We start from the raw sequence: 13,634 nt of genomic DNA on the forward strand, positions 1-13,634 counted from the left end.
TACAGTTATACTCATAACCCTGGCTGTAGGCAGCTAAGTTGTACGCACATGCCTGAATTTAATCTTTTTATTATCATTGAATAGTGAAGCCTGTAAGGCAGGACATCTTTCTCCTCAAAATCTTTACTTGGTATTTTATTTTTGATACTGCCAAAGTTATGAAATTGACTTTGAGGCAAAGGCAATTTTTAGGGATCTATTTAGGTCTTTTGAGTTGAGCTGTTGTACAGCTTACTGAACTGGATATCAGAGAATTTTAAAATTGATTAATGTTATTGTTCTTCCGATGAGCTTGAATTTCATCTGGATTTTAAATGTAATTGTATTAAGTCTGAAATGAGCATATCATCATATACTTCTTGTCGTATATGTATGTATATCTACTCACACACAGCATAACAATAACAACAGTAATGACAACAGCAACAACAGCAACAACAATGACAACAACGACAACAACAACAACAACAACAACAACAATAATAATAATAATAATAATAATAATAATAATAATAATAATAATAATAATAAATTGTAATGGGAGTATTTCCTCTACAGAAGTCTATTGACTTGATAGTTTCCAAAGGAGTAGCTACCAATAATGCTCCATTGTATGGAAGGCTTCTTATGCAGAAATAATAAAACTGGTTTTGTATTCCAGATTTGAACTGGTGTAGCTGGAAAGCTGGAAAATTAGAGGATGGCCACTTTATAGAAGTTAGCATTTTGCAACTAAAGACTTAGATACTTCTATATTATTAGTAACTCTAATTCAAACTCACCTATTGATTTAAAAGCATATAGTCACACACATGTATGTAGACAAGTATATTGATTTAACTTAAATTGGCAATTCACTGACTTCTGATAAATCATTGGTAGATTTGTGAATTATAAAAGTACAAATATGTACAGAGACAGTACTCTGCTTTTTGAGAATTTTCATTCTGAGAAATGACCACAATCATACTAAACTATAAGAAAAATTGTTGTACTCGAGGCTACAGTGAAGAAAGATTAAAGCTGTAACTAATGCAGAGGTCAAGGTGCCTCCTTTCTTCCATGCTCTTCAGGCATATAAGCCTAACAAGCTCTGGGTAGGCCTTTGGTATTCCTGAGCCTTCATGGATTCTCTTGTGGAATCATTCAGACTGCTAAGAAGCCTTTTTGTTGTCTGGACAATCCTGACATATGGAAGAAATTGTGAGAATCCACAAGTTGTCACCTCCCCTCAGGTGGGAAGTTGACCATCAGAGTGGCACTGGGTCATTTACAGGGGTAACTGTGGTGCTTGCTGCCCACGTCCTGCAGTTCTGGGAAGCCACTGAGGCTGTATGCGTCTGTGCATGTTATGCATTTGAAACAATGCTGCTCGATCTATTTGAAATCCATTACTGACAGACTTTTTACAAAATAGGGTGGACTGGTTAGCATGTGATAAGCAGTATAAACATAGCTTCCTTTAGGAGTCCCTGTTCCAAATCATTTGCAGCATGGAAGATAAGGATTTGGCTGCTTGGATTTCTTTCATGTCTTTAATAATGTAACAGGAAAAATATGTTTTTGACATGTGCTCTGAAACTTCAGAATAGATGTAAGGAGAATTCCCCTTTCACCACTGGCCTTGTAAATTTTTTGGATTTATATCTCTTTCCTCACTTAGATTTTAAACCTGGCATGGCAGCGCCACACAGTTCTAGCCCTGTTACTTTATTTTAATGCTCAATATTGTACCAGTAAAAGTATTTTTAAACTTACTATACATGGAAAGGGGAAGTTCTTTTCCAGTTAAAAAAAATGAGACTCTGGCTATCTACTTTAGAACTTTAGAACTTTCATATAATGAAAGATATGAGTAGGACTGCATACTCACTAGAGACTGTGGAAGAAAATTTTTTCCCCTTATTGAATCCCTGCTATAGCTTAGTGGCACTGTATGTTCTTCAGAGTGAAGGTTTGACACTGCAGCTTTGGGATTTCTCATGTACCAGCTTCTGAATGTTGGAAACACAGCTCCTGCCCCTCCACTTGGTTATTTAACCAATATATTTATCGTTTTAATAAAGTGGAATATTCAATTTTGTGAAAAGGAAACAATGAAGCTCTATATTTTGTTTATATATAACATATTTGTGTCATGGACTATGCTTTCCTCCTTCTTGTCTTCACTTGTGTGAAATCTCTCTAGATACTCTTCCTTTGTTCTATGATAAAATGCATTAAATGTAAAACTGATTTTTACTTGTTCTACTTTAGGTAACAACTGTGGAGTTAAAAGTGAGGGAGAGGAAATTCATTCTAAAATATGAAACATGAAACGAGTGGAATCTTGGTTTGCACCTACAACTCCATGTTTTCAGTAATCTCAGAAAATATAGTAAAAGCTGTAAGTTTCATCTTAATTGTAAAGAAATCATGATTTGCAAGGGCTGATAATATAATGTTTGCATAACATTTGCTATGCTTGGATTTTCTCCTTGTGAGGCTGAAGTAGCAAATATTAAGCTGGACATCACTCCAAATCTTGGTTGCATCTGCAATTCTGTTTTGTTGAGGTGATGATCTGATACAATTAAATTGCTTTCATTGTTACTAGCTGTTTCTTAGCCAAAGTTTTGTATCTACTTTAGCTACAAAGCAGTAAACCGCTTATATGAAGTAGTAACTTACCTGTTACTACTTTATATATGAGTACTCATTGCAAACCAGAACATTTCTGAAAACTCTCCAGAGATTATAGCATTCCTTGTCTTCAAATTCTGAGATTCATTAGAAGAGAATGGTCTGAATTTCATTCTTATGTAGTAATTGACCAAAAGGCATATTCTTTTCCCGGCACCAAACTTGCGGTTTTCTGTCTAGCTTAACTGATATCTAAGTTCTTAGAGATCATTTCTCTTATCCCTTTTTCTGGACTGTCTTGGGCATCCCATTCTAAATGTTGGATTTGTGTATTAGAAATAACTTTAATAACTGTAATACTGTTTTTTTTTTATGGCAAGCAAATTTTTATATCTTTATATCACTTGTAACCTAGAACTTACACTTCATTTTATAAAATAAAAGTAATTTTATTTTTTAAAAATTGGCATTTTTAGCCGAATTTAGATTTCAGTTTTCTGCTTAAATCCACTTACATATTGACTAAAGCATGAAATACATCAAGCATTCAGATGGAAGTATGCCACTGGCATCAACATGGAGTAGCAAAAGGTAAATTGGCGTCGTGGATGCCAGTATGCAAGTAAAAGAGGATGTCTAAAGAGCAAGGCTGGATGCATTGAACAGGGCTCTGGGAGTTAGATTCATTACTGTCTGGAATTGCAGAAGAAAATGTTTCCATGAAAGTTGTCACTACAGAACTTAAGAGAAAAATTTGCTTATTTCCCTGGACAATATATTTAGTTCTACAAGAGGGATAACAGGTTAGATTATTAAATGTTTAAATGAGGTAGTACTCAGAAGTATGACTTCTGGGTTTTTGTTTGTTTCAGAAAATCAGCAATTATGTACCTTGGCTCTACAGTTGTTTCTCAACAAAAGTATCTGCTTGTCACAAATATCTATATTCCTAGTCTTCAAGTAAGCCATGAGGCTTACTATATAGTTTATTCCATGAAAGGCAATAGCGCGGTACTCAAATGTTATTTTGAATAAAAAGCCACTTTGAGTGTTACTTTTGTTTTCCTGTATAGCTCAGCAATAAATGCATTTGTCTGCTCATTTGTTGCTTTGAAATCTTATATAGAAGTATTAGAGTGTGGATGGAGTCTTGGGAATGTAGCTGCTCCTCTAGAAGTAATGATAACTTCTATCATAACTATTCCTGCTGTCATATCAGCAGTTGTGATTGTGCTGTTTTGCTATTCAAATTCATGTTCATGACTTCTCTTCCCTCTCCAAGTACATAGTAGTGTCTTTTTCAGTGTTTTCTGAAACCATGATGTTTCAGTTTTCACTCAATAGGATCTTGCAATAGATGCTCCATCTGTGTTTTGAGGAGCTACTTCATTTTGCCAGGAAGTTGTCTCAATGAAATTGTAGCAAGGAAACACTGAGTGGCAGATGAGTGGTTTTAGTGTTTAAGACAGGAACGATGTTAACTGAAAAAAACATGGAAGCAGCCATGTGAAGATATAAATCCACTTCTTCTGGAGAAGAGGAAAGATCATTGAGTAGTAAGGCTTGTAAGTATTTGAATGGTGTTATTGATATAATTCTCTTTGCCCCAGTGATAAAGTTGCTGTACTGCAATCCAGTATATATCAAATTTGCACATTTGTGATTTGAATGATTTTTTTCAGTATTCATGCTATGTCCTAAATTATCTGAACAGTTGGAAAGACTGTTCCATAGGAGAGGAGTGTTGAACTAAATTGAAGTAGGTCAAAATCCAAGGACACCAAAGAGACAAATAAAATGGACAAGAATAAGAGAAACATTTAATTTTGAGAAAACCTTGAAGATCATCAAGGTCATTAACCCAGCATTTCCAAGTCTGCCATTAAAGGTGGAGTGTAAAGGGAGGGACGGATAATGGTCTTAGGGTTTTTTTATATGTCATTGTCAGTGTATAATAGGATAATGGTAGTATAAGTACGGTTAACATGCAAGGAATAGACTAAAACCACAAAAATTGCTATGTCAGTGGAGGAGAACTCAAACCAGAGATCTAGTCAAATGCTTTCCTGATCTGTTCTGGGATTTTTCCCACATCTATCTCTAAATTCAGTTCTACCATTATGACCATGTAAATCTACAAGGTAATAATAGTTATGTGGTGAGCTGTTAGTAGGCCATATGTATTGAACTTATTTATAGCCTGCAGGTTTGTTTTGTTTTTTTTAAACATCTTGAAATATCTTAGCTTTCTGTATGTGTATAGCCTGTATAAGTATATAATCTTAACTTCATACCTTTGTTCAACTTCTGGTGATTACATATGCAGGTTGCAGATTGTCATAATTTGATTATGCACCTTTTGGAGAGGCTTTGTGGTATGCAACTCCTGGCCTCTGTGTCATATGTATATTTAAATAAATATTTATTATTTAAATGCTATTTACTTTATGTGAATAGAAACTTTATAAAAATTAAATTATTTAATGTATTGAGCTGGTTTTTTTCTGTAATCCATTAATTTAATAAATCTATATATTAGTCAGTTTCTGTTGCTGTCATTTTTCTACAGTTTTAACATCAGTCTCAGTTAGTACTCAGGGTGAATAGTCCCATGTGTAAAATACCAAAGATCAAGGCTCAGCTTACTGCTGTCACACAGATGTTGTGCTGGGCTGACAAGCCCAAAATACAGAGTTATGGCAAAAAGCCTGGAAGCACAGCTATGGATAAGACATACTTGTAGGTTCTTTATACAGCACTGCATTAATCTAGTCACTTTGTTCCTGATTCTTCAGCTGCTTGGTTTAGAGGTAACTTTATACCATACTGCATATACATACTGTCTGTTTAACTCTGCTCCAACCATTTAGTTGTTTTGTGCTTCAGTGTTCCCTTTTGAAAGCGAGAGTAGGACTTCCTTATTTTAAATTAGTGTTTCTGAAGTGTGACAGTTGGAAGGAGAAGGATCATTTATGTATGCAGAGAATATGTGCTTTTAATGTAATTATGATATGATACAGGTGTTAAATTCACATATAAGAAATCTGACAGAAGAGTGAGACTTAGACATTGTGGAATCTTTGAACTACCTATGCTGTGCCATAGTAGGTAAGTTCATGGAAGGAAAAAATGTTAATTATTCATAATGCTTTGCTGTACCATAAAACTCGATTTATTGAGACTATAATTTGTTCAAGTTGCATGTAGTAGAAAAATATATCAGGAGTAATTAGTAGTATTCAGGATGTGATGAGGTAGATATATCCACAGAGGACAATTGAAAACAGTAGCGGTGTGGTATTGATTGCCTTTCAGAGGAAAAAAAATCTTGTCTCTTTTCTAAATGTTAACAATTCAGAGAGAAAAATTCCCACTTGGGAAGAATGCTTTCCAGGTTGCTTCATTGCCAGGTGTTCGACATTGAGTGGAGCCTTAGATGAATGAAGCTTATGGCAGCTTTTGGAAATGACCGACTCCGGGGAATCTTGGCTTCCTGCTGTGAAAGTTTCCATTTTCAAAGCACATCAGTTTCAGTGGGAATGTTCCACTGGTCCCATATGCTACTTCTGACAGAGGAGGAAGTTTTTAACCTGAATATGAGACAGCTACTGAAGAAGTTCCCTTGCTGCTAACAAAATGAATTTCAATATGTTGCCAGTGAACAAGCAGTGTATTCCCAACTGCTGATGGAATTTAACTCCATCAATTTTTCATGGAAATTTTGCTTTAGTTTTGTTTTTGTCCCTGTCACCTTTTAGCTCCACTACTTTCTCCTGGTAGGACTTTTGGGTTCTGAAGTTGAATCACCCAAACAATATGCTAGTTTGATTTGAAACTCTTGCTATATTTTCCTCCCCTCCCTCATACGCTCTCTCCTTGACCTAGCAGCAGGAAGCCTTTGTCTGAGGTGTTCATCTGGAACAACTTTTCCACACTTGTTTTCATGTTCTGTTAGATTACAGGGCAGCAGGCCTACCTTTGAAGCTCCCTTCTCTTTTGTTTCTTTGCAGTGCACTCCAGTAATTAACTTTGTCCTTCTTTTATTTGTTCCAGTCAATCGCAGTCCACTCTGCTGAGCATCTTCTCCCAGGAGTACCAGGTTAGAAGTTTTCTCCTTTGTGAGGGTTGACAGGTGCCTAATTGAATGATGAATGTCCCTTTATTTCTTTGTAATTGAACTGCCAGCTTTCTGATTGGTTTGGAGGATGTTCCTTTTTCCACATCAAGCACCGCCTGAGTCTCAGTGGATGGCTGCCAAGCCTACCCATCCATCTGTCTAATAACATCTAGCCTTTGCTTATTTGGTGGACCTGTAATAAATTATGCTAAACCATTATTATTCTGACAATAATAATTTCCCTGTGTTGCGTGGTTCCATGTGCTAAATGTTTGCTGACTTGCACTGTCAGTGCTGCTTTCCATTGCTGACAGAGATGATGATAAATGACCATTGCCGGAGTGGCAGAAGGCAAGAGAGGCAGAAAATGGAGTCATTTATCATGAGATGACAGGTGTCAGTCAAGTGGCAAGTCTCTATGGAATTACTTTTTGTAGTTTTTCAAATAAGTTGTTTTTAAGCAATGTTCTTCCTGGTTAAAAATGCCAATTGAATTGTAAAACTAGAGTGCACCAGACTTAGATGGAATTGAATTGAGGGAAAATTAATACAAAGGTTGAAAGAGAGAACAAGTTTTTCTTTGCCCTCAGCAGCCTTCAGTAAACTTATTTAGATTCAATTATTGTGACCTTACTGGCTTTTACATATGGTACATTGCAGTACACTCTGAAGACGTTCAATTCAATAGGTAGATTGAATGTCATTTCTGTATGGAATCTAAAAGCATGGTTCACATCTATCAAACTGTAGCCAAGGATCGCGTGTTTGTGTAGTCATGATTCCTGTGTTTTGATCTATGACACCTTTGTAAAAGTCCTCGTTTTTTCATTTTTCTAGAAACAAATCAAAAGAACACATGCCAAGCATCACACTGCTGAAGCTATCGAAACTTACTACCAAAGGTATGACCTCCCCACCCCAGTTAAGACTCTCATCATAGATACTGATTTTTACAGCAGTTGTGAGTAAATTAGCTTATGAAGCTAATTTTATATAACAATAAATTAAGAATTTGGGAATACAGAATGGTTCACCTAAAAATGTTTTTCACTGGAAATACAGAAATTTTTCAGGATTTGGTCATTCTGATTAAGAAAGAGTTTACTTCCCTGGCTCTAAGTTCAGATAAGAAAATATTTTTCCCAATGTATATGATGGCATTTATTATGTATTGCCTATAGTTTATAATTTTTAGGATTTCTGTGTCAAGACTGATTTTGATGACTTCTTTACAGCAAGAGAGCTTGTTCTGTTACAGTTGCTTGTTTAAAACAACATTTGTGTTACATTACAAAAAGTTACATATTCATGTATTGCCAGTTAAAGCACTAATTTTTAGATCACTCCTGTTTTATCAACAGAAGTGTCAGAAATAGTTTTTAAGGGAGGATGAAAACCTTTATGTCATTTTACAATTGTTTGCATCTTAAGCTGATAAACTGTGCTTGCTACACCTTGTAGTTTTTCTGTTAGTTCCATAGGCTTTACTAAAAATATTCCAGTGACATAATTGGAGCATAGTGATAACAGGTAAAGATATGCAATTAAAATATTACTTTGTAGACTGACATATCTGAAGAGCATGCATGGCAAGTGAATTCATACTTGTGATGTATGATATTCATGCTTAATACTAATCTGTATGAATCAAGAAAATAAACAAAGAGCCTTCATTTGTAAACAATTAAATGTGCTTCTGCCAGAGTCATGTATTTAAAACTTAACCACAGCCTGATTATATTATACACTAGTTGAGAATATCTAGTGTGAAGTGTACTAGTTTGGGTGTTTGATTTTGGTTTTTTAGTAGTTGTATTGTTTTGTAAAATTTGTACTGGATCATGTCGCAGTTTTCCTAGGGTTGATTGTTGTTTAGGAAGAATATCGGCTTAAAATTTTATTGTGCTAATAACATGCATATACAGTACTACTTTTAATTATTTTTCACTAGCAGTTTCAGTGAAGTGGCCTGTGGTCATTGTAACTGCTGCATAAGTAACCCTTTCCTTAGAGTATGTGTAAATCACTAGTTCCAGCCTGAAACTTCAGCCTGAAACACGGGATAAGGTTTTGCTTTATGCAAAGCAGCAGTTGTATTGGTGTCAGTAGGGTTGTAGGTATGATTAAGTTTGTCTCACATCAGGTAGGAGGATTTGGTCTCCTGTCTTCTTCTGTAGTCTGAAGTATGATAGCAGTACATAACTAATGCATTATGTATGAAGCTGTGTGGTAGTGGTAGGGAAAATCATTCTTTATGCTGTTTCTGAGTATGTCATTTTGCAAGTGTATTAACATGGCTGAGTAAAATGCACATGTTTTAAAATCAGAGATGTTCTGGTCAATAGCTAAAAACCTCATTTCAGTCCTGTTTTAATAGATTTACTGTGCAGTATGTTTAGGAGTCTACAGAAGCAGACAACTTGAGATAGAAGCCACTTTGAAATACTTCAGGCATAAATATGACAAACAAGTCTTCTCCTCTGCTCTTCTGTAGCATCCACTTTACTGCTGTAAACCCCAGACTGGGTGCTATGCTCCTTAGTATTTCTGCTGACATACAAGCAGATAATTGTGCTGTCATTGCTTTCTTAGGTCAGAAGCTACCAGGTTTTGAAGGTAGAGATTTCCAGTGGTCCCTGTTAGGAGCAAGTAAAATAGCTGAGTAGAATAGTTTCTTCTACTTGGCTGAGACTTACTAGTCTGAAACTTAGGCAAGCACAAAGTACAAGAAGGATCAGCAGGTTTTCAGAACTGTATTGCCATCAGCATGTGAGACCTGTTAGTCTATAACGGAGTTGCCAGAAGCATTAGAAATATATGGCAGAAATTTACTTCATTCTCACTGTGGCTGTTCGATCATCTAGATGCATGTTTGAGAACTTTAATCTCAAGTACATTTTCCTGGTTATGTATTCTGTGTATGATATTTCATGTTCTTCTGTTATAAATTTACAATGTTTAAACATGTTTTGTGGGTTTTTTTAATATGGAACTGAAATAATTTACACCAAAAAGCTTTTTAAATTTCCCTGATTCATTAAGCTTCAGAATAACTTGCAAGCAAAAAGCCTTCTATCAAATCTTATGTGAAGCGGTTTTATAAAGGTGTGCCACCCATTCCACAGAAAGGTAAAATGATAAAGAATTTTAATGTCTGTAACTAATGAGCAGAAGAGTGTCTTCTGATGGATAGATAATGATAGAGCTGGAAAGGCTGTGGCCTTCTAATGATGTCAGTAATGATGTGCTATGTGAATACAGATAGGATAAACGAGCAAGTTCAAATGTTGGTAACTATTGTTCCTTTCCACATGGCTACAAAGCACAAAGTGGCTTCCAATATCATAGCTCCATCCCATCAGCTTCAGAACACAGGTTTCAGGTTTTATTGAAATGTAAATATCAAGCAGTGAAAGTAACAGAAGTGAGGAGAGCGTGAGAAGTGTGTGAATTGATGGTCAGAAACATCATTCTGTAATACCCTCAACTAGAAACATTAAGCCTTTGCCACTGATAGGGTAATGACTTTCTATCAACCTTTATTGAATCCTAAATATTTCTTGTTTTCTTCGTAGAATATAAATTGTTAGACTGATTTCACTAAAGTAAGCCTTTAGTATTTAAATTACTGCCCAATGGATGAAATCTGGAATAAATTTGAGAGTTTATGTTTTTGTATGTACTAGTGGGTAAGATAGACACTGAACCTTCATAGTTGAAGGTCTGGAACCAAAAATCTTTACTGTGAATAATAGAAGTTCATTTGTCTGTGATGCATCTTTAAGTAGTACAGATATAATTTATTTGTGTGTCATTAAGCCACATTTTTTAAAATTTCTTGATATATTCAGTTTTTTACCGGTGTCTTCATTGAGATGGGTATATTTTGCAGATGAATAGAATAGGAGACAACCCTGGAGAGTTAGCAATTGCTTAAAATACTTCTTAAAAGATTTCACATTAAATATCTGTAATGGGGTATTTTCCCCCAAATGAAAAAGATTCACAAGGGATGCTGACATGTATAAACTGGCCTTTTCTTGCCACTGCAAAATTACCTGGCTTTGTCTTGTCTAGGTATCTGAGTGGGGTGATGAAAAATGCCGCTGCCCCAGTATTACTGGACCTGGCCAATGAGGTAATCATCTTTCTTTTTTCTTTAATCTTCCAGTGTAAAACCTGAGGGGCATATCTATAGTGACTTTAGTGAGAAATGTAATTAAGCTAAAAAAATGGTTTCAAGGCACATTAGACATTTAAAATGGTTCCCCAGTCTGTTAGTACTTAAAATAATTAGACAAAAAGCCACATTTATTAATAAATCAGTTCATGTAATTAGTCTTTTAACTTCAAGGCAAATGTGTAGGATACCCTGAATTTGTATTTTGCTGAAAATTTCCAACAGACTGCAGGTCTTTATTGCATAAACTTGCTAAAAATTCTCAAATTGATTAAATGGAGTTGTATCATTTTGATTCCTTGCCTTTAATAACAAAACCCATCTAAGTTATTACTATTTCTTAGTAATAGGAAGGATTAAAATGGATAATTTTCCTGAGTCCATTTATTTCTGTTCATACGGATTAGAGGATGGCTAATGAAAACTGCTTAAGATAAAGCACTTAAGCAGAATAAATTTTTCAGTATATGAAAAGTTCTGTACAGATGCCATTAAAGTCTTGACAAATTTATTGATGCTGTTTATTAATTAGAATATGAATTTACCTTGTTATACAAGGTGTTATTTGTATTGAAAACTGCTATCTTAGCACTACATTAAAGAAGAGGTAAAAAGTTTGAACAAGTGGCAAGGAGTTTCCTAGAAAAAAAGAAATTTATGAAATACCTGTGTTTTAAACTCTAAAGTATTTATTTACTGTAATAGTAACAGTACAATAGCTGATACTCCCTGGAACTGCTTATGCAATCCTCAAAGGGATAGAATGAAATATATGCTGTTTTGTGTTGCATTTTAATAGAAAATGTAAGAAGGAAGTAGAAAATGAGTGTTTGCATTAAAAATGATATGGCACTGTGAACATTAAGTGTAGCAGTAGCACAAGTTCTACATGTTACATTAGAAAAAAAGAATGGTTTTTCTCTCATGTACATTGCTGCAGCCAGCAAATGAGCGATTACCTATCAATTACTGGAAGGTTTTAATGGTCTGTGAAGTGTCTGTGTAACCTGATCGTACAGTTAGCATAGAATCAAGAATTTATTTTGTTTTAGTGGTAATGTGTAGCTTCTTACCATCTCTGGAAAAGACAAATCTTGAAGTACTGAGAATAGAATGTACTTTACATAAATAAGTACAATCTTACTAAGAATTTAGGTAAACATCCCAATGGATGATATATTGCACCCATATTATATGGGAACTGTCATAAAAATATTTCAAGCACAGAGTAATATATCTGTTACTGGTTCTTTGTATATTTTTCGCATTGATTTAGAGATGATGCATATAATTTCTGACTCCAGTGAGCATGTCTTTGTTTATATTTCACTAATGCATTTTTGCAATTCAGATCAAAGATATCTGCAGTTCAGAAATAAATAAAAATTAAGTCTAAGAGAAAGGGGAGATACATAAAAAACTTATTTGTTTCTGGTTTTGTAGTAGCAGGTATATCAGAAAGGCAATGCATTTTGTGACTGCCACCCAATGCATTAGGGAAACGTGGCAATAACCAGCACCAGATTACTGCTTCCAAACAATCAAGCTGCCATTTTTATATGATAGTTAATATTTAAATGACATACTCTTGCATCTGCTGACAATTGATGTAATGGTAATACTTTATGAGTCAATATATATTTAATCAGTGGAAACTGTAAAAATTGATGAGAAATATATAACATAGCTATATTACAGTATGTAGCAGCTCTGTTAAATAGGAAAACCTCCATATTGTTATCTTTTGGGGATGTTTTTTGAGGGTTTATAAAACTACTTCTAATTCTTTTTTAAAAATGAAATTATTTGTCAACTGTTCATATTGTATATGTAGTACAAAAAGACTAAAATAAATTACATTTTTGTTAGAAACAATAAAATTAGTCACTGTTCTCTTCATACAAATATTTTCAAGTGAGATTTGAAGCACTATGAATTTTACTTACATGCTAAATTCTGACATGAAGCATGATGGCCCTATTTCAAAGAAAGATGGACACATGATTAATATGAAAATTAGGGCGATGCAAGTACCTGAACTAATAAGGTAGTCCTTATTCAGGCTGGACTACCTTCAGTAATTTCACCATTTTTCATGTGTCAGCTCTGATGTGGGTTATTGGAAATAAGCAGCTCCATAGAAAGCATTTCTCTCTACTTGGGGAATTTAAGGCCATCCAAGTACATACATATTTGGAAAAATATGTATGCACAAATGGAGTAACCTTTTTTGTGTAGTTACTAAATCAGGATAAAATTTTTGCACTAACAGTGAACTTGAAAAGATGTCAAGAAAAATTAATTGTGACAATGTGTGATCAAGGTTTCCTGTCTCATGGTTAAAATTCTGATTCAGTAAAGCAGGATTTTAATGGTATCTAAAAAGCTATTGTAATTTTAGTAGCAACTAGGTTATGCATTTTTCATACATATAAAAAAAGTTGAAATGAAGGAATATCTTTGTTAAAAATCAAAATATAAACTCTGAAGTAGTTTTGACCAAGCCCAACACATCTGCTAGAGATATTGATGCTAAGGATATGTGGTATCACTTGATGGGTACCACATGAACGAGGATTCATACATAGAAAAGGATGACCACTTCTTTTCCTTGATGGATAACCTTATAAAAGGGATTTCACGGTCATCTTTTACAAAGGGTGGTTCAGATGCAAAATGTACAAACATAATAACCAGGATTTGATGTTGTCTACT

At 34.6% G+C, this 13,634-nt stretch overlaps 1 protein-coding gene across 1 annotated transcript in view; it reads left to right on the top strand.

The window, feature by feature from the left end:
- The window catches only part of CDIN1 (CDAN1 interacting nuclease 1), a 123,714-nt gene that overhangs the window by 20,048 nt on the left and 90,032 nt on the right, over positions 1–13,634 (top strand). Inside the window, exons 2-4 of the mRNA XM_071427016.1 lie at positions 6,676–6,721; positions 7,577–7,641; positions 10,817–10,877. Of these exons, the coding sequence (XP_071283117.1) occupies positions 6,676–6,721; positions 7,577–7,641; positions 10,817–10,877 (172 nt within the window). The remainder of the gene's footprint in view (positions 1–6,675; positions 6,722–7,576; positions 7,642–10,816; positions 10,878–13,634) is intronic.

Source organism: Agelaius tricolor, unplaced genomic scaffold (assembly GCF_023055355.1).
Source record: "Agelaius tricolor isolate 1412-34295 unplaced genomic scaffold, bAgeTri1.0.p SCAF_5, whole genome shotgun sequence".
NCBI lineage: Eukaryota > Metazoa > Chordata > Aves > Passeriformes > Icteridae > Agelaius > Agelaius tricolor.